Here is a 27,085-nt window from a genome sequence, read left to right as displayed (position 1 = left end):
AATTAAGACGTCCCTTTCTCACGATCGTTACTTGGGAGAAGCACTGGACCGTGGGATTGGTATGCCAATCAAGGGGTGTCCCGGTGCACCCCTGGGGTACAGCACGCCCTGGTAGAACACCCCATTGAGCTCGATGCTCATTACCAGTGAGTTGTCACCTCGCACTTCAAACAGAGGCATTCCAGACTCGGGGTGGGCTGGAATAGGTTCAGAGAAAGTAAATATGAAATATAGTCACAAGCAGTCAATATTATATTTCATAATTATGTATACATATAATATCATATGTTTGTGTATACATTATACAAAGGGAGAACTTTGGAGTGCTAGTATTCGTTTTTTCTTCTTATCTCTTATCGTTGAAAAAATACATCTGTAAGGTGATTAACACATGACTGTACAATGTGGCTGAAAAGTGATCTACAAAAGTCAGTATCTATCATTAGCATTACATTCATCATCATCAATGTAACACCTGGACGTCTTTTGAATGCCATGAGTACATCGACTATGTGTTTGTGTTGTCTGTATTAGAGAGAGAGAGAAACTCCATGTTCATTGCCTACTGTAGTATCATGTATAAGAAATACTCAATGTGTAGTGTATGTGTGTGCACGTGTACACAATGTACAGTGTATGTACATATCGTCGGTCTTATACCAAAAGGGCCTTGAACCACTTCCACTGTTATGCAAAAAGGCCCGTAACACTATAGACTTTGTACACTCTTAGTGCCCTTTTGGCATAACAAGGGAAGTCATTCTTTACGGCCCTTTTAGCATATAAAGGCCAATGATATGTGAGAGATATCAGATCAAATAATGATAAACATTGTCTTCTGTGTCTGAGTATCAGTGTGTATGGTAGCCAACATACCTCGCGCACTGCTGACTTTGAGGTGGGCAGTGGGCATAAGCAGGTGCTGCTGCTGGAGATGAAGGAGGCGCTGATGGTGCTCCTCTGCCAGTAGGGAGCGCTTGGATGGGGGCGGGATTGCACCCCTCTCTGCCAACTCTGCCAGCATCGCTGCATGGCTGAGACTTCCCTGTCTGGGCAGGGTGAGGGGGATGTGATCATCCTCACCTGTAATGGACAAGAACAATATATTTTTAACCCGTTGAGGACTGGCTGATTTTGCTACAACACGCATTTCCCATACACACTTGCCCGAGTATACTCTGACTCATCCTCAATGGGTTAAAAGGGAATTTCTGAACTCTGAAACCAAGACTTGCCTGGACAAGGCAAGAGGGCCATGATCACCTTTTTTTTCCATCAGTTATTGAAATGATGAATGAATCTCTATAGAGTTTCTCTCTGTGTGAATGACAAGAGCCTGGAAAAATGAGCCTTTAAAATGTCCCAAACAACCACTAATTATGTAATTTGTGATGCTATTTCACCTACACAAATGTACCCATCAAACACCACTCTTGTTCATTCTATGGCCACTGATAGCATCTTTCTTTTGTCCATTTATTTCAGTCATTTTGATTGCAGTCTGTTTTCTTGTGTGTCTAATCATCTCTTCTACAATGGGACAATCTGTATGACAGATCAAACAAACATACCTCACTTTACCATAACTTCTAGTGATCTTTCCCTCAGAAAGAATACACCCCAGGACAGACCCTATTCAGAATTGGGCTTAACATCTGGACTCTCCAAAAAGGGGTCCTGTGTGATGCTGACATTGCAAACACATTGCTAATGGTAAAGACAGCCTAAAAGATCAACTGCTACACTTAAAGGGCACTGGAGCCCTCCCCCTAGAGTACATGGTACAAGCACTGGCATTTTTCTTACCACAAGTGATTTATGATTACAAAGTTGCCAGTAAGATAAAGCTTAAAGGTAGGGAATCCCATTTGCATGCCTTAAATGAAGAGTTGTATAAATACAGTGGTATGTTGAAGAGAATATCATTTTAGAAACTCCCATAAAGTATTGAAAGTGGAAGGTAACATTTAGTACATTTTTTTGACGGTTAGATTTTGAATTGAATTGTTTTCGGGGCTCACCGTAAATTCCAGTACATTACTAGGCTACCTTTGCAGACCCATGTACTGCATGTGTGTCCATCATGTATATTTTGTGAAGAAAGTTCATCAACACTTACAAACATTTCTATATATACATTCTTACCACACACTCTATATGTTATTACATCAGCTCTTGTACTTTTAGATTTGTGTTTATAGATCACAAATACAGAAGAATGCAACAAAAAGGCTTAAGTGTGGCTGACTCACAGAACTACTGAGTAGTTGAATTTTGTGCATTATTCAAATTTTAGATAACTGTTGACTTCCAAATTTCTAAGCAGTGGCCTAAGCAAGTCCCCTGAGGTTCATATTTAATGTTTTGCTGCATTTTGGGAGGTCTGTCAAAGGTATCCCCTACCTTTAAAGCAAACCCTCCAACAATTGTGAACACAATGTTATTATATCACATTGGTGTAATACTGCTGTTTGTTATAGTATTACTCTTATAGCTGCTGTTGATTTATACATTTTGTACCTGGTGATGTTGATGGTGATAACCTGGATGGAAGAGTGGGAATTCTGGATGGATGTGGAATCATGGTAGGCGGAGGAGAGCCGGTAGGGGTGTGAAGGTCCAGCCCATGGTAGGCCAGTGAGGGGGGCCGGGAATGCATGTGTGGGCTGTGGTAGGAAGGGCGACGCCCCTCCCGCCGGTTACCATCAATAGCAGACTGAAGCTCGGAGGGAGAGCTGAGGTTCTTCTTCTCACACTCATATGGGTACAGGTACTTCATGTATCTGGTAATATATAAAAGCGGATACAAGATCAAGTTAGGGTAAACACAATAAAGGACATTGAAGCATAATGCAAAGTTCGGCTGTCAGGTAGGAGTTTGATAAAAAGCGAACAAACGGCAAACATGATACATTTAAAACCTATACATCATGCCGATAGTGTGCAGGTTAGGGTTATGATTTCCAAGAAAAACCAACATGGAACACCTAGGCACTTTTATTTCAGGGACATAGGAAACAATGAATCATCCATTATTCTGTAGCAGTTGATGGCTACAAATCACGATGCAAACTTAGCTCCAGGAATCAAAAACATTATGAAGGTATGCTGTGCATCAAGGTTCTGGGTATTGATATCAATTAACTAAAATGCTGTTAGCAAAACTACAAAACATTCTATGCTAATATAGGTCAATTCAAAGCATCTTATGATATGAGTACATGATGAATTTTCCAGATTTTTTTTTCTAATTTCATTCATTTCATTTGAAGAACTTGATGGAACTTGTACAAAATCAATTGGATTTTAAGAACATGTTCTTCAGAATCTTATAAAGAACAGCTTCTTTAGAATCCTACACATGGCTGAATATAAGAGTTCAAACAGTTCATAGCAGCACACAGAAAACAAGATATCTAGAACAATAATGATTAAAGTTTGTCGTATATGAAAGTACTCAATAGTATGCTTCAAATGTGTAGGAAACATAAACACAATTCCTTAAACAGTGACCTTGATAAATGCCCTAATCATTGAGAAGTCATGAGACCTAAATTGTAATTCTAAATGCCACAATACCATCTGTCAACTCCAATCAAAAGTGCCTGTGAGTGCATGCACAGTCTAGGCCAAACACCCTGTACACATTTATGAGAAAAGTCTGTATTCAGAGAGTACAAAAGTATATTCTCCTGGAAATGTAATTTTCCACAGATCATAATTATTCTCTCCCCTCCCCACCCCCACTATCACTGGGCTCATGAAGAGGAAGCTTGAATTATAAAATTCGTCCGGTGGTGGTTGGATACATGAAGGCAGAAAGTTGGCTTGGTGTGATACATTTTACTTAACCTGTTGAAGACTAGTTGCGAGTATATTCAGCCAGGTGTTTGTGGGAAATGTGTGTTAAAGCAGAATCAGTTCATCCTCAACGGGTAAAAAACGAAACTGAAATTCATCCAACATTGATTAGAGTGAATTTCACCAAAGCAGACTTTCTATCTGCTAAAACCTTCACCAATTAAATTTGCTTTTGCTGGTATACTCTGCATCTATATCTCTTTTCACTATACTAATGTAGTCTTATTCCAAACCAGTATGGGAGGAAAAATATTCTTGCTCACACATCTAATATAAACAGAAATGCCATTCATACTTGAATCCCACACACTGTTTTGTAACTGTCGTACATGCCACACTGCTTTCATTCAACAGACTGTTTACTTTTAAAAGCTTCTCTAGTCATCTATTTTATATTTAGCAAGAGACATGTAGATCATATGAATCATCTGTATTTAAAATTTAATGCAAACACATCACATTGTGATATGCAGAGCACACTTTGTTTGTCTTCTCACAAAGGTGATGTATTTCACCTGACATTTTTATTCGTTCTTATAATATTTTCAAAGGGAGACATTTTTATGTGCCTCAGAGAGTTATGTCAAAGAATGTTTCCAAGTGCTCTGCACATTCATGATGGAACTTTTTTGATACTAAAGCACCTCCCAGGTGAAGATTAGCAAGATTTACTCACCTTATCACGTTGCAATTTTCTAAAAATTCGGAGAAAGAAAATTGTCAAAGCGCCACAGATGGTTAAAAAAAAGAGTTTGACCTACAAGTACTCATAGGGGTAGGATGGTGAAATACATTTAGTATCCTGCTTTGTTTAGCTTGTAAAAGACTAACATGTAGATTGTCTACGTATATAGGCTCTTGTTGTGTACAATTTGGTGTTTTATTATCACATACATTATTTTATTTTACTTTTTGTTCTTTTGTTTGTTTTCACTTTTCATTTAACTCACACTTGTACATACTCCCATATACTATAATCTCTCATATCCTTGTATCATTATGTATAATCTACAAGAATTGTATTCACAAGTCTGTTATAGTGTTGTTTATGTTCCCTCTTTGTTTCTACTTTCATACCCGAAGAGTGGGCCGAAAAAGTCTTAAAATTCATCTTCTACAATTATATTTTTGCTATCTCTTCTTCTTGTATGAAAGAAGAATATCTCTCCTTGCATAGAATACATTCTTCAGTTGACCAGGTATGGCACTATAACCCCTTTCCTCTCTCACTCTCCTTCCCTCCAGCTTTCTGCATCAACTTTCTTATGTTCATTATCAGTAATCTTTCATTTGATACTCCTCGTTGAGACTCTGGGATCTCGTTCACTCTCTCTTCCTAAAGGGCACACAGATACCTCGAGAGATTAAAAAAACTTTTTAGCAGTTTGCCACAGTTGCGAACACCGCCTGATCCGTGGAGCCACTCACTCATCGAGACACGCAGAGCCCCCGGTTACACCTGGGCTGTTTCTACACCACAAACATTATTTAAAGCACAGGCACAGGTGGTAAAAATGTGGGTCGCAATAAGGTCACAATAACTCTGTCAATAATGTTATCAATGAGAAGGATCGTTCCAATCTTCCTATCATACTCAACTTTGCATTGACAGCATATCCAAAGCAAAATCCCTCTAGTTTTAAACCACCAGATAAATCGTCAAACAAATTGAGTATTTTGTACATTTTTCCAATTTCATGATTATTTACTCTATGATATTTACTGTTTCAAATAAACTTCATTTTCAATTTTGATTTTACAAAAAAAGGCAATTGTACACAATCATATGAAGCAGTTATTAATACAGATACCTGGTACTAAGAAATTGTGAATCAGTCCATGTGATGAACTGCTAATTAGCTGCCACCTTTATGCATAGTAATGGGAGTAAACTGTCCCTATTCTTGAGTTTTGCAAGTTTTATATGCCGCTATCCATTTACTTCGAGACCCACTGTAACTATTTCCTCATCATTAAAGCCTCTTGTTCTTTATAGTTTCATGAAATGATTGGATAGGAGAATTCTGTGCCAGTTTTAACAGATCAGTCAAAGAAATGAATAAAGAAAAATCTTCAAATCAGTATCATTTCAGCTTTAAAAATTCATATCTGATTCTTCAAAAGGTGGCATCAATGTAGGAAGTGTTAACTTTGGTAACAGTGGAAGAAATATATCAAAAAGTAACAATGCTTTTCATAGTTTTCTAAGGCAAGTCTGAATATCCTAAACTACGCTTAATTTGTCGTCTAACAGAAATTGGTGAGTCCATACAAAGTCTGTTGGGTTGAACAATCAAGTAAGGAACAGGTTGATTTGTAACACCAGTCTCAAATCTGTACATGATTCTTCACTGACATTATACATGTACATCTATAAAGAAAAAAAATGTTAAAAATGCATAAAAGATTTTATGTCTTTCATCTTTCATGTCTAAGTGAACAAAACTTGTTTCACTTCAGTCTTGAAATTTGAACTAGGTTTCTTTTATTTCTTTTTAAGTTCTAACTCTGCTCAGGTCCTACACGAAGACTATGACTTTTATAATGAAAAAAAAAAATGTCAGGTGTTGCTGAATCTATACCAAAAACAAAATAGTCCCGCTAATTCCAAAGAGAGCATGTCCAGACTCCAAATGAGGTGTATTTTGCAGATGAATTAATCCTAATCAAATGCACCTACTACTTCCTAAAAAAGTTCTCCTTCTCTGCTCCAGTATCTTTGGTATGACAAAGCAATGGAGTTCATGCTGCTCCACTTTGTTTACAGGTGTCCGAACTTCAAGGTCTGTCTCTGTGGACAACAGTGAAAGATACATTTCAACCACAAGAACCTATATATCAGAGCTATGGCCTGACAGCTTTCAAATCTTGTATGTCCAGCCAGGACTATCCTTCCATTCCCATGTCACTCCAGTGGATACAAAGTTCCCACAAAGAATTTGACTTCGACTTTCATACAGACACACACTTCTCCTTTTTGATATTCACATATAAAATAAGTATGCCATCTTCCAACTGACTTTGTCTCATGTATCACTACACTTTTTGCTTGAAGTGCTTGCACGTCATTAATTTCTTCCGGAACCATTTATGAATTACCATGCTAAATCTAATATACCATTTTTAGGGCTCTATCAATGCCTCAGTCGTTTCGTTTGCCACATTGCACAGCATTCTGGGATCTCATTACAGTTTCGAGGAACTGCCCTCATAAATATCTCTTCATAAAAAATACTGGTACAGCTGTATGTTACAACACAGCCCCCACAATGTCAAAATAAATCCCTCTTTAAAACTTTGAGTCAGACACAGTTCCTAGATCACAAATTACGGAGTTATATGTCCTGCTCCTAAAATTACTTCAATCACCTTCTTTTCCTTGATTGTTCTAAGTTCTTTCAATATTGTAAATGAATAAAGACAACAAAATTGAAGACATCAGCAGACCTGATGAAGTAGACCACTATTGTTGTGATGATACAATTCTAAACATGTAACATTAAATACAGCACAGCTATTACTCAATCCAATTTGCCATGAGATCTACCCCAGGGTTAATGGAAAATAGAACACTTTACTCATTCAATAATTGCAGACTAATATCAAGCAAATGTGAGAATCTTTTTTTTTATTTGCTATACCAAAGTGACTTATTTCTCAACTTGAAATGACATATGAAATTTGATTTGACTCAAAGTGACTGTGGACATAAGACCTACGTATCCATGTTTGAGAGTTTCTATGCGCAAGACTTCAAGGTGACTTTGTCTGTAGTGTTCAAAAAGATCTCTGCCAAAGAAATAAAATGTTTCATTGTTTCCTGTCAGCCCACATTTGCAAATATAATAGCCACATACCCTTGAGGGATAGATATCCATTTATATTTAGTTATATTTAGTTACATGTTTATTTTTTATTTTTATTATTATTCTTTTTTAAGAGCATGGTGAGGATACTGGACTGTCACAAGTGCATGAGAATTTCAAAGTGTGCAATTTATTACCCTTTGCCAACCAGTGGGTTTCTGTAGTGTTAGTACCTGATACCTGACACAGTAATGAATGACTACAGGTCTATAGATGTATCGTCAAAGTTGAAAATGAAGAATTCAGATTGTTTGAAAGAAGGCACAGCCTTGTTGGTTCATGTTAATTTTTTTCCAGGTTTTGCTTTCCTTCATTCTTTCCATCTTCCATTTTAAGGACAGGTTCACCATCATATAGAAATGGATTGAGTGATTGCAGCGATATCAGCAGAACACATCAGTGAAAGTTTGAGGAGAATCAGTCAATCCCTTCAGAAGTTATGAATTTTTGAAGTTTCAATGCCACCATCATTGGATGAGAAGAATACTACAGTTTGTGATGTCTCATGCATAGAACGGTATAAAGAAAACATAAAGAAAATTCAATATGAATTCAAATTTCTCACATAATAAATGAGCATATATTCCCATTAACACATGTTGGTAAAAAGTAGAGGGAACGATTACTTAAAAAGTGAGTTTGTGGAATTCTCTTTTGTTTTTCTAGTAGTAGTTTCTGTAGTAGTCTCAAACTTTCCTCAAACTTTCCTCAAACTTTCACTGATGTGCTCTATAATGGTATTGCTGCATTCACTCAATCCACATATACATGAAGTTAAAGAACAAGTCCATCTTCACATACATGTGGACTGAGTGAATGCCGTAATATCACTAGAACATATCAGTGAAAGTTTGATAAAAATTGGACAGTCCATTAAAAAGTTATTAATTTTTGAAGTTTCTGCGCAATCACTGCTGGATGAGATGACTACTACAGTGTATGTCACATGCATAGAACAATATAACTAAAATATAAAGAGAATTTCACAAAATTTAATTTTTGGAAAAAATTACACATTTCCTTGACTTGTCACTGACATATTAGGGCAATAATGTTCTCCCTTGCCTTCTGAAAGAGGCAAGTCAAGTGTTCTTTCATAATGCGAGAAAAGTGAAAATATGTTGAATTTTCTTTATATTTTCTTTATATCGTTCTACGCATGTGACATCACAAGCTGTAGTGGTCTTCTCATCCAGCAGTGACTGAGCAGAAACTTCAAAAATTAATAACTTTTGAACAAATTGCCCGATTTTCCTCAAACTCTTGCTGAAACAACTGTATGTTCTACTAATATTGCTGCATTCACTCAATCCACATGTTTATAACAGTGAACTTGACCTTTAAACTTGTCAGTGATGAGAATGAGATGAGGGATGAACTCACTGTGTCCTGAGAGTGAAGGCTGCACTGGTGATGGAGGCAGGGAGGTTGAGCCCCTTAGTGATCTCCCTCCACTGCTTCTTGTTAATCACTTCTACCAGTCCCCCTTTAGCCACCACCAGGTTGTACAGCTCATACAGGTCCAGCACCTGTTTGGCCATGATAGGAATCCTGTTCACTGGCGTCCCTGCAGTTCAGGCATCAAGACAAGCAACGAAGATGAGAATAACCTTTTGAAAATGACTAGTAGAAGCAGTGGCAGATCCAGAGGAGGGCGCACTGGCGTCCCCTTATTTTTTGTTACAAACAAGAAATAATAAGAGAAATCTTCTTTTTTTTTTTGGGGGGGGGGGGTTGCACGCACCCCCTTTAATTTTCCCTCTTTATGGAATTCCTGGATCCGCCCCTAAGAGGGTGACAGCCATGCAACAATAACTCAAACACTGTGATGGTACACTCTCCAGTCATCAATGTTGAACTACTGTTAGTGTAGACACATTTCAACAGTAATATTAATTTCATGGGATTCAGATTTGTGGAAATATGTACTCCTTATCAATCTTGTTTGCATGGTTTTCCAAGAGAGAAAATAGATTTCATAGAAGCATATTTTTTACATAATCTGAGAATCTTTTAAAAATCATGAAGATAATTCTTTCTGTAATATTTTCTTTCTGCTTCAAGAACAGTGAGTAGAAAAGAAACCCTGAGAGATTTTGTGGTTTCTGTTTTCCCAGGTCTTTCAGAATCTTTCTGAAAACATCCACACTTGAGACTGGCAGAAAGCCTCAAAGCATTGATCTACTTTTGTGTTTTGATAGCTTCTACTCTGCAGTGTAGGTGAACAACTAGAAACCTGTCCCCTGCCCTGAGAAAATAAAATTAAAAGAGTCAAAATAATGAAGTAATATCATACATCCTTCATCTGACAAACTCTGACCACTGGTAACCACTAAGAAATGACTTTGTATCGATAACATCATAAATTATCAAGCCACGAATGTCTAGGGTAACCTAATCATACCACACAAGGGTGTCATTCGTTCAATTTTGAAGATCATTTTGTTTTCACTTTAATTTCTGTCTGTAATTCCAAGGCTTTGACAATTAGACCCACTAAAAGCGTGTCCACAAATATAAAAAGCCACATCTTGTTTCAATTAAGCATCTCAATTATAGCCCACATACGGAGGTATGCATTGCGATGACAAGATAAGAATGGTGCATAATTTACAAATCCAATCTTCATTAGAGCGGTGGTAAACACTAGGCTGAGGATTAAGTGCTAGCTCTCGATGAGTGCTACAAATTGCACGACTAGCTCGAGGTGTAACAAGATCCCATGCTGTGAGGATGCTGAAAATATGGGTTTAGGAAAACACGCAGCAAATCTAATCACCTCCATGCAATGGCAGGAAAAGCCGTATAAAAGGAGGTTATTGTCTCAAATACGGGAGGTGGAAATTGTATATCAAAGGCCTAATTCATTTGCATTGATACAGGAAGCTGGGCTAATTGTGCATCTTCGATATAATGCGTGGCCACTTAGCTCAGCGAGACAAAGCCAGCGGAGTTTTCGCCGCTTCTTTTTCTTCTCTTGTGTGACTTCACTGAATTCCCGCACATGCGTCGGCTCCTTTGTTAGGATTGGCCCAGAAATGGAAGAGGAATGTCGGCGACAACTTGCCAGGCATTTGCAAGATATTGATTTCTCTGGTCGGGGGTGATTAATTCGGCATGAAAACCAGAGGAGACAGTAATTAGCAGAGAACATGGTCTTTTTTTTCACACTGAGTGATGTATTTTTGCCAGGATGCCCAAGGACTATCTTTAACGGTGTAACTACCAGTGTTATCAACATCATCAATTTTCATCAACATCATTGGTATCATCTTCTCTACAAACATTATATAGATCCACCACATTTTTTCACCATCAACCTGCTGATGAGGTTAGGTCGAACACATAAACACACACTGATATATCAAAGAAAGAAATCCTTTGCCTTGCGGGGCTTTATCCTCCCTTGTCCCGTTATTGACAAGCGACTAAATCCTGCCCACTGAATCGGGAAGGATCAAAACCCCAAGACAATGGTGTACGTCGATAAAAAATTGATGGGGGGAAAAGTAGGAGCTGGAGAGAGTGCGTTACAATCCTTGCCGGCAGTGTGAGAGAGTTCTGTGCTTTGTAAGTCTTTTGTCCTCCCTGGGTTTAATTCTAATGGCTAACCCTGTTCGACCATTGTCCCAACCTGTCGATACGCACTCTCTCTCTTTTCTTTGGCCGCACAGGACATATGTTCCCACACAATGGGTAACAAGTCCTCCATCTGTCAGGTGTGTGCCATCCTCGCAAACCACAATGACATTTTTCATTTGATCTCTCATGTGCCTTTGTTGCGCCCCACCACGGAGCGTCAGACTTTCCTATTGATTTCAATTTTATTGTTTATCTAATTCTGGTAAACAAGCTTGTGCCCCAACATGAAGGCCACCATAACCAATATTGGATCAAAGCTACGAGTTCAATTCTTGGCTCACACTCCCGATGTCCTTCTGGAGGTTTTACTTTCACATACTTGTTACAGATGAACACACTTCATTTCCATTTTTCACAGCAACATATCACATTCTTTGCGAAGAAATTCCCCCTTTGAAAAAAAAATCAAATAAAAGTTGTTTTCTCTTTTTGATAATTTGATATTCATTTTAGCTGTTAACTTAATACAATCTTTTGATGACAATTTGTCAAACACATGTTGTACTGATCAATAGCATACTTTCTCATAACTTTTGCTAACGTTATCTCAAATCATAATAATACTTTTAAAAAATGATAGTCACGATCTTCAGAAGTGTCTCAGAACTTTGATTGCAAAATACTATTTGCATAGTACAGGATGAGGGAGAGGTATACACCAATAAAACTTGATGATCTTTGAGAACAGTTCCAAAATATCAGGGGGAAAGTCTATTGTATCTTGCTACTAAATCTGGATTTATACCATACAGGTATCAGAACACACACACACACACACACACACACACACACACATACACAAATTATGTATACAAGCTAATGGGAGAATATGATGTAGTATTTTGAAAGGAGAATTGAGAAAGGGGCAAAACTCTCACTTAAGTCCCAGCCCACTATCAGGTGGACCAGAGTCCGATCTTAGCCTACAATCGCCTTACTCCGCTAACCCTAAAGGATGATCGGAAACAACGCGGTAGCCTCCACTGTAATCATTGAACTCGCCACGCTCGGAATGGACCGCAATCTTTGCAGCCAAGCTTGCCATGATCTTGAAATCAAATAACTCCAACATTTTGACAACTGCCTTTTTTGGGCTATGGTATCAATGTCTGCTTGTCATCGACCTAACCTGTGCGTACTTCCCATTAATGGAGGCTTTCCGATAACCCACATCTCTCCACAGCAAGCTTTGGGCAGAGAAAGAGAAGGGGGCTACAGATATTTATCATTTCATACCTGTTGAAATGTGGAATGAATATTTACCTTCCTTGTTCTTTATTCCCGGGCGACAATTCATGGTTTATGTTTTCCCATGGTTTCTAATCAACCAAGGATGAATTTAATCCTGTCTCACCCTAAAAAAAGACAATATCGATGGACATGAGCTTCAGGGGTTTTCTTTCCAAATGCATCTTATTTCAATCTTGCAAACGTGTACGATGACTATACCCCTGAGAAATACAAATCTCTAATGGAGACCACACAATGCACAATGACAAACATAGTACTTAACTTGCCATGCAAATAATAAAAGGTTCAGTTTGCATGCTGAAGAATACTATTTCTAAGAGGTTCAGAGTTGCATCGAGTGCAGATTGGGGAATCAAATTTTTGCTCGGTAGAGGCCTTCCTAATTAAAGGAAAATTGATTCTAAAAATGATATAATGGTACATTATATTTTCTGCGATGTAGAGTGTACATGTGATAAATCACAACTGGTTTACCTAGCTCAAATGCAGAACAGATTTTAATGGTACAATGACAGTACTAATGTGATCACTTTGGTGCAGTAGGGCAAGCAATTTCCCACAAACTCTGAAGGCAGCAAAAACTTTTAACTGCAGGTTGTCACTTTCACCGTTTTGTCTGATTCAGTTTTAAGAATGCTTTTACTAAAACAAGAAATAAACACAATATAGATAATGCCATTTACTGTAAAAACTCTTACTATGGAAAAGAGAGACTCATATTGCTAAACTTCAGTATTCCGTAACAATCGTTTCTTGTTCCCCACAACCTAGAAATAGTGATTCTTTTCAGTGACCTCATCCTCTTCAACCTTTGGTTTTTGATACAAGCTTCAAAAATTGATCTAACCTCATTGTTGTCTTCTCTGCAAGCCATTGTCTCAGATTGCTACCTATGTTCAGCTTGTAAACGATGCAGGTCCATTTGTTTGTTTGTTTTTGTTTGTTTTTTTTATTGGTATTTGATAACTATTGCTGCTTCTTCTCTCTTGTTGTTGCTGTTGTTGCTTTTTTGTGCCTTGCGCTAGAAATTTTATCCAAATCCCATGAACCAACAAGCACTTGGAGATTGAGATGCTTATATCAGATTGGGGCGTTTGTCATCTGAGAGGGGTGTTAAGAGGATGATCTTACCTTACTCCACGCAAGCAACTTCGTGATGCACTGATAAGTTTGGAAGAAATACTCAGAGGAGGCAGAGGTGTACAGGTAAGAAAGCCTGGTTCTCTTAATAGACCCCAGCACTGTATCAATAGCATGTTTTCATCGCAATAACCTCTCCAGCTTCCGATAAAGCCTATGAGCGCAGGAACATCTCATGTCTTATCTTGGCCGACCACATGTGTAAGGAAACTGTCCCTCATCATGGAGGGAGATTGTACCCCCCTCCCCCTTTTATTTAGGGAGACAAACAATAATAATGTGGGGGTGATCCACTGTTTGGTATCTAGGGATGTCTTGCTCGATGATTTCTACACTAGAGGGAAGAGATACTAATTGCCTTTGAGAAGAGCATGATGTACCCACCTCTTCATGTCTGTCTTTCTGTTCCTTCTGAAGACTGTAAATTACATACAAAGTTTCAGATGAAAGAGATTCTATTTCTATAAGTCAGGTAAGTATAAAAATTAATCTGAACATTTTCACAAAGGGTGTAAACAATACGGAGAAAATAAGAATTTCACTTAAAACTGCCAGTGCCTTGCCATGAAGGATAAACTGACAATGAAAAATTGAAAAATTAGTTGACAAAGTCTGTGTTGCAGTCAGAAAGGATTTCTCACTCTCGAAAGCTGCCTCAGAATCAAAGTGCAGGTCATCTCCCGGAGATTTCCGTATATCATTGAGTGCGACCTGCCCATCATCGGGAATCAAGACTTTAGTCTGGCGTGTAATTCAATTTTAGGCACAATTCATGGCAGGCATTCACCAGTTTGCGGAGGATTAATCCGGTAAGGACCCTACGTCCAATCATCTGATCAGAACTTGGGAGAGGGCACGAATTAGCGCAACGATGACAAATAGCCGCCGTCCTCTCAACATAAGGGAGAATTAATCAAAACCATGCCAATAGGCGTGGCACTGTAATGGTGGGAATAAGTCTTCACAGCCCTGGGCAGACACACAGGCAGGAAGCGGTGTAAACATGGCACCTCCAGTGGATCTGGGTAGTATGACAATTACTTTCTAGATCCACAAATATGTTCCCTATTAGCCCTCTTCATTACTTTGAAATTGATTCCCCATGGATATAAAAGTGACAACAAGTCCCCCTGGTAGCAACTTCCACAACACTGAAGTAAGACTTAACTGACTCTATCTCTTTCTCGGTGATAGTTCAAGTTACAGTCAGTAGTATCTACTGTATACGCTATAATTTTCGCGTACATAAATTTTCGCGAATTGCCGCTGTCACACATTTTCGCGAGTGGTTAAATTCGCGATTGGGGGACCAGAGAAAATATCAAGTGGCAAAGAAAGTGTGAATGTTCAACTTACTAGCAAATAAGAATGATACTAGTTATACACTGCATGAAAAAGACTTGCAAACTCTGCGAACTAGTAAGTTAGAATTCAATATTTTTGAAGTGGTTAAGTCCATCGCGCTAGATTTCTGACGAGTGCATGGTCCCCTAGATTTCTGACGAGTGGTCCCCTTGCGATAATGGATTTGCTCTCTACAGTATTCGTAAGTAGATGTGGACGTGCGTAAACAAGCTTAGCCAGTATGGTCTGTTCGGTAAGCCATGACATGGTATACTAGTAGTTTAGTACTGAAATGTTCGTATCATCAAGGCAAGGGATTCATTTTGGAAGGTAATATTTTCGCGTGTTGTTAATTTCGCGAATAGCTCCCGACTCGCGAAATTCGCGAAAATAAAACCCCCGCGAAATATATAGCGTATACAGTATTCATTATACACGTTGAACTAAATTTGACGAGTGCATTTTTTCTGCAACTTGTCTTTCTTGTAAAAGGTATTGCTTTATCTCACTCTGAGGTATAATCCAGGGACAAGTAAAAGACATTAATTGGTTTGAATGTAAACCTTGTACATATTCTGCCGTGTGCAAAGATGTGCTTCGTAATTAAAATATTTTATTTCTTTTGTGCTAGAATTAAGTCTACTCCTGAAAATCTATTGAAAAATGGGCCCATTTTGCTATTTCATTTTAAAAAATGAATATAATAACTACCCTCTTGAAACATTTCATATCTAGCAAGAAAGAGCAGCGCTCAAAAATCCACTTGATCTGACTAATCAAATCTTAAAAAAGACAGAGCTTGCGTGGCCTATAAATGACAACTAATCAACACTTCTCAAAAAACACCTGTGTCATAATCATATTTTGCAACTTCCACTTAATGGTTTTCATCAGAGGATATCAAGTTTAACTGGGGCCCCGTAATCTCCTCTTTCCTCCCGCCTAAATCACCAAACCACCTCTATCCCAGGGGAGGATTTGCTAGTTAATGATCTTTGATCTCCAGAGAAGCCACTTTAGAACCCTTCTTCAATTCAGCCATCTCAGGTGAAGCAGACAAAAGAAAGGTAAGAAAAAAAAGAGAGAGAGAGAAAAAAAAAAGCAGTTGATTAAAGAAGAGAACTGTAATTACTGCAGTCCTTCAACTACATGTACTTTTTATCTGCAGAACCAGTGCCAGGAGATGTTTTGTCTTTTCTGGAATAACACATCTCAACAGAATGCTCTCCAGAAACGTCCCACTAAATGATCGTTAAAAGAAAATAAGATCAAACAGAGAATCAAAGAGACTTGTTCAATGACATATGAACTATGGATTCATAATGCTTTTGTTGTTGTTCGCAGACAGAAAAGTGCACTCCTCTTGTTGTCAGCCTTGGACATAACTGGTGCACATATCCCTGAGAGAACGGTGATTAAAGTATACACCTGTTGTTTGTGAAATACTAATCACACAAACCTGCATTTACATCACATTGACATGACTCGCTGCTTCATGGAAGAATGAAGAGTGCCCCCTTTGCAAAATTAACAAGGTGCCAGTATCTACGTTAAAGGGTATCTTGGCTGCAAAACACAAAAATAAGAGAATAAAAATAAAATAATGATATGAATTAGCATGAATTACTGTAGTGATGTTCTCCCCTTTTCAAAAACATCTTTCTTTTTGTACTGCTGTCAAGGATACTCTGGAAGTCTGATTAATGAATTTGAAATATATAAGTCCTGATACAGTGTACAGCTGTCTACTTGATTGTTGATTTGGATGGGGGGGGGGGGGGGGGGAGGGGTCTCAGGCATAGATTAAGGAACAAAGTTGAGGATTATTTTAATGTGCCTTTGAATTTGACTTTGGAGAGGGGGGGAGGGGAGGACCAAACTGGGCTGGGTTATCAACAGAAGACAAAGTTATTGGTTTTAAAGCTTCAGAAAGACTGCTGAAAATTGAATACCTTGCATTGATTTTTCGTTTTAATTCACATGCTAACACCAATTGAAAGTTGCCCCCTTCAGTTAGTCAGCAGGTCCCTAATGACATTAGCTCTACAGGGTTCAATGACACGGGCATCTCCCTTTCATTCCTCCTTTATATCTGGGAAAGTCCTTACTAGGGATCTATAGATTCAAAGAAGGATTCAGGGGGGATTAGGAGAAGTAGTACAGCACTTTTTTTATTCAAAAGGATTACGCGAAGGGGAAGATGGAGGGAAAAAAAGGTAAAGCGGGCAACTGTTAGTTTCCCATCAGTAGGGATTAATGAGGAATCCTCTACAGCTTTGAATTGGCTGGAATGGAATCAATTATCTATTCAGCCGCACTGGACTACTGACAAGTTCAATGCATCCGGGCGGGATGGCCAAGCGAGTGATAAGAGGGGATCAAAATGGTCCTCCATTGATGCGTATTGATTCTGGATGGGATTCACTGCTAAATTTGGCCGTAAGAGGTAGGAAGATGGGATCGATAACCACAGTATATAATGTGCTTTTATAATGATGCCTCCACTAATGCCAGCTACTCTGTGTGAACATCTTAAGTCCAAGTGTTCTTTCCCACATATACGGTACGTCACTTTCTTATTCAGAGGAGGGGCAACTGAAAAAACTAACAACAACAACAACATGGAAACAAGAGTAAAATATTATTACAACCCATGCATGGTATGGGGGAAGTGCAAGATTTTTACATATTATCAAGATCTTCCGCAGTTTGACATTTTGGGAGTAATGCGACCAAAAGTCTTTTTTCGATAGTAATATATGACATAATATACCTTTAATCATATCATTGCTATTCTGTGGACAGCTACTAAATGGCCTGTGGATATACCAATGACAACTGAATGATAGTAAAGCACTTCAGTATTACCCATTTGTGTGGTGACCACAAGGTACCACACACAGGGCACTCAGTGTGCAGGTGCTTTTAGTGTATTCCTCAAAACAAGAAGAAAAACATTTGAGGTTCTCAGAATCTTCAAGAAATCAAATGGCTTTTTTAGACTGCATTATCTTATTTTTGGTGAGATCACTGACTGACAACAATTCCTCTTTCTTCTGTGAAACCATTCCCACTTTCAATTTACCCCCACAACTGCAGTCATTTTCAGGCTTTATGCTCCCAGTTCTCCCAATTGATGTAATTAATTGAGCTGGGTGAATGACTGACAAATGTTGAAGAAGAGAACTGAGTCATTAATTGCCATTATGCTGGAATAATGGAACAGTCTGTGGTCACTGCTCCTTTTGCATAGTTATCATAAACCACACAAATGCAGCCTAAGAGGTGCATTCTTTGAGAATGATGACGACCTTTTCATCGGGCAGCACCTCAGCTGAGAGTGCCAGCCTCTTTCCCAGCCAACACACATCAACCAACATGCCATCCTATTGATTTCCTTTTATCATACAATTTGATTCTGTGATGTTTTGTGAAAGTGTTCCCTTTTTCCACTGCACAAACTGACTCAAGGTATTTCCTACCAATCAAAGACCAGCTATTATTCAACAACATCTCTTCGTTCCCAGAAAAGTAATTCCTTCTGTTTTGTGTTGTCCATCTCCACCACAAGCTCTTGGGCGGTGATTTGTGTTTCTTTTTTTTTTTTGGACAATTGAAAGAGTGGCCCACTTCCCTCCAGAAACGTGGGTAAATGGGACAAGCCAAAGGGAAGTAAACAGCTCTTTTGATTCCAGCTCGATACAGTGGCAAGAAGAACTTAAGAGGCCCACCAGTGGCTACCACTGCTCAATGGCAGAATAAATTTGCCGGATGATAGTACCGGAGATTAAACCTCTTTCTTCAGATTGGGAAGCTGGATGAATCCTTGATTAAACACCAACCATTGTGACAAATACGTCCACTTGGGGAATGAAAAAAAAAAAGAAGAAAGTAGAGGATTACTGCTGGTGTAGTTCGTGTTTTTTTCAATGGAGCTCCTTCCGCGCAAACTTGGGATGCCGATTCTACCAGCTAGGTGAGATAATACACGGAGTGGGCCCGAACAATCAAGCTCGAATTTTGGATGGATCAAACACCCTCAAGGGGGAAGAGGAATGTGTGATTCCCTTTCACACACCCACTGTCACGGTGACTCAAACAAACAGGAATTTTCAGTAGCGCTATTGGGACGGCATCATCATATTAGCTTTTAGATTTAACACTGGATGGGTAGAAGACAGGGGATACTTAGAAGGAAAAATTTGCGGTAAAGCTTAATTTGGCCGGCTTAGCATCCAGTTGATACTGGAGGAGGGAAAAAAAAGTTTCTCTTAGATGTATTTCACCCTGTACCTGTTTACAGGTGCCACATTCACTCAAGCTGCCAACATCTCAACAGCAAATAGAGCCAACCACTTTGGTCAGTATTACAAGATAGCGGAGGACAGCAGCATGTTCCAAGATGTCTCTTTCTATGCAGCATTAAGCAGCCACAATTAGAGTGCGCAACCTTGCTCGTCTCCAGTCAGTTAGAGTTAGAAGCTTGCAAACTGACAGCAAAAGTTACGATTAAAGGGTAACTTATATAAAATTGTTTAAAGTTATATATGCTGTTTTATTTCTATCATAAATTTTATACTAGATGTCTATCAAAATGTGAATACAAAATTGAACTCTGCTTTCAAATGAGTGACAATTTGGAGCACATACATGAAACATGTCTCCCTTTTAAATCCCAGTGGATACTTGTCTGAGAATAAAGGTGGATATAGGTTAGCATGTGATAGCTTCATAGTTTTGATATCAAAGAACATGTTCTGTTTCAAATGTGATCAGAATTATGTTGAAAAGCTGTTACAGCTACACTGTTGTGTTTAACATACTCCTACACAAGTTATCAAAATAGAGGAAGACTACAGAACCTTGGTGTTGTAACATACAAGGTCTTTTTGTACACAAATGACAGCCTTTGAAAACAGAGTGATCATTGGTGATCATTCAGATAAATGAAAATAGATTTCTGATGTATTAGAGTGAAAATGGAAACACAAGACTTGAATATGTTCATTAGAAAGGCAACTGGGAATAAGGCTGCCCCAGTTTTACCCTGTACAACAACAGACCTTTCTTGGGGTGTGCAATTAAGATGACATAGATCTGCTTTGAAGTCTTCCTCCTCTCCAGAATAATATTAAGTCAAACCTAACCAGTTAAATGCCTCCAAATAACCCCCTTTTTGCAGTGCTTCCAACTCTGCATTGAACGCGCTTCCATACACTTTACCCACTATAATTTGTAGATAACAGGGATAAATTTACATCTTTTGTTGGTGTATCTCTCTACTCGACTGTAGTACATGAAATCTTACATCGGTGAATGGGAAGCAAAGGATCGAGGGAGTTGATTTACTGTCAAATAAGGGTTCTGCATATTCTTTTTACCCACAAAAGCCCGGGCGGAAACGATTGTATGAATCCTTAAAAACTCTTGGGATAATCGTGTTCCTTTTCCCATTTCATGCACACTAGAAAATCCAATGTGACAAGCACTGAAGCACCCCATCTACAATTCTGTATTAAGAGTGAAAGATGCCCTCAAGTTTGAAGAATCTTACATGCTAAGCTGGTCTGCTGCAATCCCTCACTGTAGGATGCAGAAAAAACAGACAAATTATTGTATTTGATCCTTCTGGGATCAAAATCTTCAGGACTACTGTTTTAATGTATTCAGAGATTAACTGTAGAATGAAATGTCAAAATATTGGACAATTATTATCACACCTATATCAATGACATTTCATTTTCTTAACACTTTTCTTACTCAACACCAAAAATTATTCATCACTGTGTGAAAAGTCATAATTCATTGTCAATCTAAAACATCCAGTCAAAGTGTATATTTCAGGGCCCAAAATTAGCGGTGGCCCAGTGGCCTGGGGCCACGAAAAACTGATGTCGGGGCACCAAATTTCCAAAAAGGCTATCTTTTGGTGGCCCCACTGAGCAACTTAAACTAAAAAAAAGAAATGAACTGTTATGTTACCTTTTATGTCGGGTTGATACATTTCAATTTTGGGCCACCAAAATTTCAAATGCAAATATTTTGATAGTGGCCAGAATAGGCAACCACAGAGAGATGTACAATGTAAGTGTCGAGCCCTCTACTTGCTAATCAAAACTAAGCATTAGACTTGTACTTGATTTTCTAAAAGGAAGGAAACTACCTTCCAATGCAGAAGGTTTAAAAAACCCTTGAATTCATCCATGAACACAAGGCCAAAGACTGTATGCAGTCTAGACCCTTTTGTTGCTCTAGCATTGATATTGATTGTTACATGTACTGACCTAGCACGCGCCTGTAAAACTATCTTCCATTGTTCTTGGAGATCATCATGTTCCTTCACAACAAAATGGAGCAAACTGCCGTAAATTCCCATCAATCACTCAGTGAAAGTGGGAAAAATAATCACTTATTCATGGTATTATACACTAGAATAGTACCCATGATGGTAACTCCAATGCTGACTAACATTTCACTTTTTAATTTTACACATTTTGTCAAACAGCTCTCTTACAAGTTACATTGACACAAAATGCTTGATGCTTGCAGCTAATAATTTGATGATATCAGTGTTTGCTCTTGGTGTTATCGTGGACCATGGAGCACCACTTAGCGTCTTGTCTCACCCTCATTTACATTGGATCAAACTCGTCTTTGATCCATTTCTTTTCATCCGAGATGCCACTCTAAGATAGTGCTGGCTTTTTTTCCAGTGAAATCAATTTATTTCTAATTAAGAGGACCAACAGGGGGTTTGACAGCACTGATTGGTAATTAATTCCTTCTTTTGTCTTCATGTCCATGAACATCAAGCCATAACAGCACTATTACAACAACCTCAACTTTCAAATTATATATTCCATTACAGTTATGCTCTCAGCATCCAAGCCAGATTCTATTTTAGCAATTAGGCCGAGTAATTACTATTCCACTGAAATGAAGCCTTTTGATTCTTACTGAACCTGCATCTTAAAAGAAACAGCAACTTCAGAGAAGAACAAAAGAAGATAAAAAACAAACAACTATGTACACACTATTACAACATACTTAAATGTGGAAAGGTAATTAATATTAACAACCATAAACACTCCTGCTTTTTATGCATTACATGATTAAACCTACCTGACATTTAACTAAAGTTTCTACTACAGACTTTTACATACAAAGTTCCCATGAACACAACCCACTGATGTAATATGGTTACTGTACTGAGGTTTATTGTCTGAATGCTATAAAAACAAAGCAATATTTGATGTAAACATTGTGTGGTGAAATTGTCTGTTTTCCTAATGTTCATCAGAAAGCAAGTTAATGAGCTGAACCTTTAGATACAGCACATTACACATGCACAAACAAATAACACAGACACACACACACACACACACACACACACAAGCACACAGAAAAAGAACAACCCCAGTTCCACTTTTCTCAAGAAAATCTGTGCAATGAAGGTCAAAATGTTTGATTTGATACCAATCCCAGGGCAAGTTATACACTCAATCCAACAATGTTGTGGGGGATCTACATCAGCAAGTGCTTCAAATATCTCCTCTCTCTCTCAAATATGACTACAATGATATTGAGAGAACATTGTTGTCATCCATTTTCCAGATACTGAGCATGACCCTCTTTGCCAAACCCTAGATGCAACCCCCCCCCCCAACAAAAAAAAAAAAGAAAAAAAAATCAGTAGGCAAAATACCGCTCAAGATGGGACATCATACAATATCAAAATCAATGTATTGTGAAAATTCTCTGTTACTTTGCTTTGTCAGTGAAGATAAAAGTTTGATTGGCACTTTTATAATTAGCCCAATGCTTCAAATGCAATCAGCAATTTCAGTAGCTGGCTATCAAAGTTTCATGCTGAATTTACTTCAGAGTTCATGAGTTTATAGAAAGGTGGTCATTCTTCATTGTATGAACAAAATTGACAAAATTTGGGTAAGCAATCCATTTGTGATGATGCATTAAAAGTGAATTTGATCTTTCCACAAATCCTGGGTTTCAGGATCAATTCTTTCACATGAACATGAAAGAAGAACAAAATCTTACAATGGGCGATGCTAATCAGAAGTTTCCGATGACCAACCAACAGCTCAACAAGATAATAAAATGAGGTGGTACTAAGTTTTTTTTTTCCTTTTGATATGATTGGAAATGGAAAAAAAAAACCCTCAACATGGCAGTGCTTCACACTTATCTTTCATCTTAGATAACTACAATAGTAGTACCAAATTCTCAATTTGTTTTAAGTACATATGCTGTACAAAGCTTCTCACTAACAGAAGTATTTTGCTCTCATTTGCTACCATGTCTCCTGTTAAGACATATCATGTTTGGTCTGTTTCTGTTTTGTTTATCAGTACTGTTTTTTTGTTTTCCTTATGGTGCTTGATTATCACTAATACTTCACTTGCAATGCTCTGCATTAACCTGCTCATCAAAGCAAACTCTGTATGCATTTCTGGTAAAAGTATGGAAGCTGCCCAGGTTGGATTTGAATCAGATTGCTATTATACCACCTGCAGATACCAACACTTCCATTCCGATTTCCAGCGACAGATTGTGCAGCATTCATGAGAGAGTAGCATATCCATCTAATTGGTATTGATCTGATGCACGCTGACATCATGTCATTAATTTGCCATCCAGAGAACCAAGATGGGACTGACTGAAATCAAAAGCCATGCTGAATCAATAGATAAATTTTCAGTCCCCTCTGGCCCGAGCTAAATCTGATAAGTAGTCCCCCTCTCAGAGTCAAAATTTGCATAATTAATCTGATTTTGCACTCAGAAGAGTTGTCAATGCCAATTAATACCTAACTCTGGGTGTTGGTCAAACAGATGTTGCAGTTTCATAAGTATGTTACCATGTCACTTAATTTGATAGGTATATCATAACCAGCATATCTCTGATTGCCAAACAATACAAAATTCGTAGAAAAGCCCCTGAATGCTTAGAATTCTGGATGCAAATACAATAAAGTTTTTTTTTTTTTTTTCATATCGGGTGATAAAAAAAGTCTAATGGGGGACCATCTCATTTACCTAATACCTACAATGTAGCTGTTACTAGCATTGCATGATTTTGTGTGAATTCTATTGGTGAGATCCAGTTACATCAGCTGTCTCTAATCTCACACTAGAACATGATGGCCATGAGTAGTATGTACTTTAGAATGTAGCTACACCTGTACTTCGTGACAAACTAACAAAATAAGGAAAAAACATGTATGATACTATACTGAGATGTACGATTACTGGGTAGTGCTACAATTGTAACAATACCGTTCTGTATTATTAACATCAGCATTTGACCAATTTAGGTATCCCTCAAAGGGAAAAGAGAATAGAAAAAATTCTACTTGACTTGGAAGAAAACTACAACATGTTGGTGAAGATGAAGAGGAATTGCTGAATCAAGCTTTGAAACAAGTGAAGACCTGTTACTCACCTCTCTTCTGCATGAAGCTAAAAAGATCGTCCAAGAACTCCTTTCTTTTAGGATCTGCTGATAGCTCATACAGCTGGAAAAATGAGGGGAAATGAGGAAAATAAAAAGTCAATGGATCATATCCACATGTAATCACATGAAAACATTTAAAGACACAAGTATTCAAATGGTAGTTGAATTATTACCAACCCCAGTACTAGACTCGATTTCGTAATTCTATCACTTAATCCTCAGCGCTCAGTACAAATTTGTAGTTCTGTTCAACCAACAAGAAATCAAAGAGCTGAAAAAAGAGAAATCATAATGACAAAAACTAAAAAAAAATGACCATAACCTTATTATTACCATCATCATATCAGGTTTATGACTACATCAGGGTGCAAAACACAGAAATATATAGAGTTGGGACCTGGAAAATTACCCCCTCAAATGTCAACGTTTTAAATGTCTGACATTTTTGTAAGAGGTTCCACTGCACAAGCAGTGACTATAGACTGAAAATTTTATCAAGAGACTTTACAAACAGCAACATCTAAACAGCTGCTCACACTGAATCTCTGAAGATGAAAATCCTTTTTCCTTAGTCTCTCAATTCACAAAAACTTTTACAGTTACAGCAGTCAATGGTTAACATGAGCTTCCACTGACAATTCAACACTGTAGCTGCTAGACTTTGGTTTCATCGAACTTACAACAGTCACAAGGTTATCATAAAAATGTTGACTTTATACTTTTTTTTCACATTTCAAGTGTCATTAAATTGTCAGCTGAGAATGAGAAGGGCATTAAGTTGCCTCAAACAAAATGGGTTTAGTGGCAATTTACACCCTTTTCATTCTCACCCGACGATATGCACATGGCTTTATGACCCGTGTTGCACATTATTTTTAAGATCTGTTAAATAGCCATGAAGGGATGGTAACATCTGGTACCTGTTTGAACTGTTCTTCAAATGACCACTCTGTCTGTGGTTTCTCTCCATCCCGGTCATCCATGCTGGTGGTTTTGAGGTCATCCTTCAAGCCGATGTCAATGTCCGTCTTTTCAAGGATTTCCTCATTCTTGATGAGGGGGTGCGAGGCTTTCACAAATGAGTGAGGAAGGTCTGGGCTGCCACCGTGCGCTGCACGATGTGTGAGGTAAGACTCGCTGTCGCTGTCATGGATGCTACCATTAGTGTGTCGCGGAGACAGGTCTTCGGTGGGACCGGGAGGGGAGCTGAATCGCCGGTTCTTGTTGATGATCTCCTTCAGATGTGAGTTCGCACGCATCATGTTGAGGTCGATGTGGGCTTGGGCTGCATCGCGTCTGACACGCAGTTCCTCATCTCGCGTCTGCATCTCCTCCTCGTTACCCTCCTCCTCCTCCTCCTCCTCCTCCTCCTCCCTACGGTTCTTGTCGTGGATGCCTTCCCTCTCTTCCCTCATGAGACGTCTCCGGTGCTCCTCCATGAGAAGTCTCCGCTCCTCATCTTCCTCCTCCATCAGCTGCCTCTGCTGCTCTTCCACCAGCCTCCTCCTCTGCTCCTCCACGATGCGACGCTGCTCCTCGATGATGCGCCTCTGCTCTTCCATCACCCGCCTCCGCTCATCTTCTTCTCTCTCCTTGGTAACCGCCTCCTCACGATCCAGTTCCTCATCGCTGGCTGGATCCACACTCATTCTCCTTGGTTTGTCTGGATGATCACTCTCTTCATGGCCATTCTGGTGTATGTATTGTTCCAGGAGTTCTCGCCGTGACATTTCATACATGGCGAGGTGTCTTGGAGACTGGAAGTGAAATAAAAAATGAAAAGAAAAAAAATCAATCAGAAGTTAAAAAAGAATAGAAAAGTACATAATCTCACATAGCAATGGCAAATAACAAAGGTTATGTAATAACATTCAAACAAGTCTTTCTGGTCAGAGATGAAGTACATGCAAGAGTTATTCAGGAGTGACAATACTACCAAAAAAAAAAACAACAACCAAACACATAAAGATTACTAGTAGAGTCGGAAAAAGTTTTTTATTTTTTTTTTCAGTTGAGGGCTCTCTCATTTGAACCAGAGTAGGAGGAAAACGACGATTTAAGATGGAGGTGAAAGATTAAAGCCACCATGAATTATACATAAGATTGCAAGGTAGGCCCTATTAACAGATGTGTGAGCTTGTGTTGCGGGATGATGAGGTGGAAAAACTAGGGAAGATTGTTTGGCATAAAATACAATTTAAACAGAGCTAGGTATCAAAGCAAAGAAAGAAAAAATGCAGTATAACTGGCTAGAAATTAAAAAAAGACACACAAAATCAACTTTACATAACACTAGTTTGACTCTCAAACTCGTAGTACAAACTCTGGATAAAATGCAAGTGTAAGTCACAACGCAAATCAAGACAAGATCATAATGAATTAGGGACCAATACCAATAGCGTGTTGTTTGGACTGAGATCAAGAATTAAGATGTTCTTTTTTGAGTGATATAACATGGAATTCATACTCACCAGGTGTTTCGGGGGAGCAGTCATAATTGATTCCAT

At 38.5% G+C, this 27,085-nt stretch overlaps 1 protein-coding gene across 1 annotated transcript; it reads right to left on the bottom strand.

Moving 5' to 3' along the window:
• Positions 1-27: 27 nt before the first annotated feature.
• LOC139722294 (protein dead ringer homolog) lies at positions 28-27,085 on the bottom strand. Its single transcript, XM_071633603.1, has 7 exons — positions 27,050-27,085; positions 25,499-26,335; positions 24,567-24,639; positions 9,111-9,294; positions 2,521-2,783; positions 877-1,083; positions 28-197 (listed from the first exon to the last, which is right to left on the bottom strand). The coding sequence occupies exons 1-7, from the start codon at positions 27,083-27,085 to the stop codon at positions 28-30; spliced, it is 1,770 nt and encodes a 589-aa protein (XP_071489704.1).

This window comes from Diadema antillarum, unplaced genomic scaffold (assembly GCF_040938485.1).
Source record: "Diadema antillarum isolate AM-2024a unplaced genomic scaffold, OU_Dant_1.0 scf00000163, whole genome shotgun sequence".
Lineage (NCBI taxonomy): Eukaryota > Metazoa > Echinodermata > Echinoidea > Diadematoida > Diadematidae > Diadema > Diadema antillarum.
The sequence above is the reverse complement of the archived record's forward strand: the minus strand, read 5'-3'. Positions and strand labels throughout refer to the sequence as shown.

What these genes read in the sequence shown, in the direction of transcription:
- LOC139722294 (XM_071633603.1), bottom strand. Translation starts at nt 27,085, where the DNA reads ATGGAATCAATTATGACTGCTCCCCCGAAACACCTG. An exon ending in CTGCTCCCCCGAAACACCTG is followed by an intron (nt 26,336 to 27,049) that starts GTGAGTATGAAT and finishes TTTCACTTCCAG; the next exon opens with TCTCCAAGACACCTCGCCAT. An exon ending in TTGAAGAACAGTTCAAACAG is followed by an intron (nt 24,640 to 25,498) that starts GTACCAGATGTT and finishes TCATTTTTCCAG; the next exon opens with CTGTATGAGCTATCAGCAGA.